This window comes from Crocuta crocuta, unplaced genomic scaffold, assembly GCF_008692635.1.
Source record: "Crocuta crocuta isolate KB4526 unplaced genomic scaffold, BGI_CrCroc_1.0 scaffold31, whole genome shotgun sequence".
NCBI lineage: Eukaryota > Metazoa > Chordata > Mammalia > Carnivora > Hyaenidae > Crocuta > Crocuta crocuta.
The window spans coordinates 13106215-13110468 of NW_027528362.1; the positions used below are offsets into that span (position 1 = coordinate 13106215).

At 50.4% G+C, this 4254-nt stretch overlaps 1 protein-coding gene across 1 annotated transcript in view; it reads right to left on the bottom strand.

Moving 5' to 3' along the window:
- ANKRD10 (ankyrin repeat domain 10) overlaps nucleotides 1-1175 on the bottom strand; it is a 33676-nt gene extending 32501 nt beyond the window's left edge. The window contains exons 1-2 of the mRNA XM_077754008.1: nucleotides 1166-1175; nucleotides 32-192 (exon numbers count right to left, since the gene is read on the bottom strand). Coding sequence (XP_077610134.1) covers nucleotides 32-192; nucleotides 1166-1175 — 171 coding nt within the window. The remainder of the gene's footprint in view (nucleotides 1-31; nucleotides 193-1165) is intronic.
- Nucleotides 1176-4254: the final 3079 nt, after the last annotated feature.

The following is a 4254-nucleotide window of genomic DNA, read 5'->3' on the forward strand; positions in this document are numbered from 1 at the left end:
GAAAATGGCGCCTTAAAGCGCCCGCGCCCACCTTGCCGAAGTGCGCGGCCCAGTGCACGGGCGTCCAGCCGTAGAAGGAGTCTTCGGCGGCCAGGTGGGCGCGCGGCGTCTGCTGCAGCAGCGAGCAGAGCGCGGCCAGGTCCCCGCTGCGNGGCCTAGGCGAGGGCGTGGCCTGGGAGCCGGCGAAGAGGCCTGGAGCAGGGGGCGGGGCCTATCTGGGTCGGGGTGACTGCGGAAGCCTGTACCGAGACGCGGGCCGGGCGTGGGGCGGAGCCTGGGGAGTCGGCGATGAGGCCGGGAAGAGGGGGCGGGGCCTAGCGGGGCCCCGGATGCAGCAGACGCCTGGAGCGGGAGCGGGAGGCGGGGCCGTAGGGGGCGGGGCCTGGGAGGTGGTGCCNTCGGGCGAGCTCCGAGAGCCGCCAGCAAAACCCTGGGAAATCCTCTGTCAGTGAGAATCACAGTTTTCTTAACAGATTTTTTTTTCTCTGATTATGAGTAATAGGTGGAAATCAATAATTTCACTGTCGAGGAATAACTACTCTCAACGTTTATGAGTAGTTCCTTACAGTACTTTATATAGTTTCATTATATATTCTTTTCCCTTATATATATTGCTTTTCTTTTCCTTTTTTTAAGTGACAGAATTCTGAATCACAGTAATTCAACTTAAAGTAGGTAACCAGATGTCTGAGGAAATAATGGTGCATTAGATACACCTGGCAGCATTAGTTAATAAGACAAGAAATTAGGCACCTCATGCCTAACAAAGGGAAATTGTTAATGTATGGTATAAACGCACAACACATTCCTCTATTCCTAAAACAAACACGTTGGTTACAATGTGAATGGAACACTTTGGGAGGTGCCCCGGATGCAGTAAGTGAGAAAAAGCAGCAGTATTTCAATTCAAGGAGCAATTAATAATGCGTGGGAAACACGAATGAGACAGGTTCTGCTTCCTCTCCAGGAATTTATAATCTATTAGATGAGGCAAGGAAGAATATTTCAGTAGTCGCAGCAGTACCTTTGTTTGGACCAGAAAGGTAGAACCATCCTGCAAACTCAGTGCCAGCTTGAATTCTGGAGTGGACAGAATTCAACCTTTTTTTTTTCCATACACCAGGCTGGTTTTAATCTCATTATCTCTGTAAGATGTACACCATACGGACTTCCATCCTTCCTGGGAAAGCAGCACCCCATTTTGCAAGATGCCTTGTCATCTGTAATAACAAGAGGGAGGGATTAACTTATGCCTCTTCACAGTGCCCGCTGCAGCGGACAGAACTGAGACGCAGATAAGCTGAGAACTCGCACAAGGACAAACGGTGTGCCTGGGGCAGAGCTGAGAATAATCGCCAGACCTAGTTTCCAATCCAGTTAGATTTTTTTAACCTTGGAACTTATTTTGCGTAAAGAGCCTTAAGGCCTAGGAAAATAAAGTAGGTTATAGTGGCACCATACTTAGAATGCCATCCTTCCTCAATTAAGATTACTTTCTGGTTTTCAGAGTGACTAGGACTATGTACATATTTATTTATGTCCTTTTATATACATATTTAAGTAACTGAAATAGATCATCAACCTAGATACAATGATAGGTCCTTAAGATAGCCTGCATGATATGATAATTGTGGATGTAAGAGTTATCAGGGGTGCCTAATGAGTGCTCCCAAATGCCAGTGTTCTGGTTGGTTGGTCCCAAGTTTTGCCCAACTCATAATTATTACCATTTATGGATTTTCTTTGGGATTCTTGTTTCTAAAGAGCTCTGAGGGAAAGGGGGGGAAAACCAGATTCATCACTCATGTCCTTTGATTTATTTGACACAACCTTTCTTCTTGACCAAACTACTCAGTCTCCCCCAAATCTTGACTAGGCTTAAAGGTTTGGATTTGCGTGTTTGTCTCTGCATTGTCCAGTTTTAGCAAGACTCCTGCTACGTTGGTTGAGCTAGAGTTCCCAGCCCCCATATCAGATCGTCTTTGATGTCTAATCAGTTTCTTCGGCCTCCATCCACCCCCAAGTGATGTTGGCTCAACCCAGCCTGTGTCCATCAAGGATCCTGCTGGGTCAATTTAGTCAGAACCTGACGGTTAGCTGGCCCTGGTGTTTTGTCTGAGTAATTTTCCACCCTCCATCGTCCACCCAGGGTAAAGAAGTTGCCTGTGCTATTCTCAGAGCCGAGTCTGATCTCTCTACCCACCGCAAGAAAAAGCAGGACCCCAGCTCCTGCTGCCAAGCCCTCCCCCCTCCGCCGCCCAGTACAGTCCACCTTACTATGCTTTAATGCATCTCGCTGAACAATGTGTTTGAATAATAATCTTTTTAACATAAGCAAACTTGGATATTTGAAGAGATGATTCAGATACATGAAAGAAAACAGGAAGACTCAAAGTCTCAAAATAAAATGAAACAAAAAAAGCTCTGCACTTAGGATTGCACTGTGTGAGGAATTGCTCAAATGGGGCAGGGCTCAGGTGAAGGCACGTCCCAGTCAGAGATGTGCAGAACTGCCCACACACCGTGGAAACATCAGTGGGGCTGTTTGCACACTGGGAACGGGACACGGTCAACGCTGTGTCATGAGAGGTGAGATTGCAGAGGAAGGTAGGACCCGGGCTACGCGCCACGCTAAGGCACCGTCCTTCATTACTGCAAGTGAGAGGCTTTGCTGTGATGCCTGGTGATGGGCGCGGGCTCAGAGGAAGCCCCACATCTGACGTGCGGCTGGCTGTGCCTGGGTAGCCCGCTGGGACGATGCCCTCAGCCTGGACCGCAAGTGGGAGCACAGCCTTACGGTTTTCTCTCCTCTGTGCCTCCTCCCCACCATCTACCTCCCTCCACGTGGCCAGATCCATCTTTTAAGAAGGTAAATCTGCTTAAAATCAGACGTGAGAGCAGTGTCTTGGTCTGTTCCAGCCTCCATTACAAAGTACCACAGACTGGGGGTGGGGGTGGGGGTGCTGGGGGTGGGGAGACTTAACAAACTGAAAGACTGCAAGTCTGAGATCAGGATGCTAGCACAGATGGTTCTGGAGGGGCCGCTCTTCCTGGATCACAGACGGCATCTTCTCTCTGTGAACCTACTTGGTGTGGAGGAAGCCACGTCTCTGGTGTCTCTTCTCCACGGGGCACTCCTCCCGTCATAGACCTCCTCCAGCCCTAATCACCTCCCAAAGGCCCCGCCTCCAGATAGCATCACATTGGCATGAATTTCGGGAACACAGACATTCAGTCCGTAGCAAACGACTTCCCAGACTCCTGTCATTCAGATACCACTCCCACGTGGATTTTTACCACGTCCACGTGAACTTCTGTATCTACATAGGATCTGTGCTATTCATAATTTTCTTAAAATAAGTTCACTTTCATAAATTGCTGACCTTATCTACATTCTCTTCATTAAGAAAACACCAATGAGTTTATGTTGCCAGTTACATTTTCCTCCTACTCATTTAAACAAATCCACGTGTTCACGTGCTTCCCAAATCAGTCCCCGCGGTCGGTGGTGCTACACCACACTTTGGAAATTGCTCCCTGGGAGCAAAAGCCCAAATCTGTTCCTTGGCCTGTTGGCACCCCTACAGCCAGGGTCTGCCCGCCTCTCTGGACTGTCTGCCCTGCCTCATGGGCTGTCCAGTGAGCCCTTGAAACCAAAGGTGCTTCTGGTGAAGGCTTCCACCCTGTTCCCAGCGCTTCCTTCCCCTGTTGTGGCTGAGTCATGCCCCCCCCTCCTGTCCCCCAGTGCTTTAGAATGTGACCTGATTTGGAAATGGGATCATTGTAGATGTAACCAGTTAAGGTGAAGTCATAGTGGGGCAGGGCAGGCCCAAACCCGATGTGATTGGTGTCCTTATAAAAAAAGGGGTGCGCACATGGGGAGAACACCACGAGGCAGAGACGGCGGGTGCAGCAGAAGTAAACCCCAAGGACGGCCAGCAACACCAGAGGCAGGGGGATGCCTGGGGCAGGTCCCCCTTCACGGCCTCCTTGGGAGGTCCAGCCCTGCCCACACCTGGCCTCCAGAACGAGAGGGCATAGATTCAGGCAGCCCAAGTCCAGTTTGCTGGGCTTGATCATGGCAGCCTCAGGACACTTGCCCAGGACATGGCCTCTGCAGGGGAGGCTCCCCCACTGCCCCCCTGCCCACAATCCAAGTGCCTCTCCTTCCAGAAGCCTCTGCCAGGTGATAGCTGGAGCCTACTTCACCTCTACTCCAGGGTTCCTGGGTGTCTGGCATTTTAGTTTCCTCCA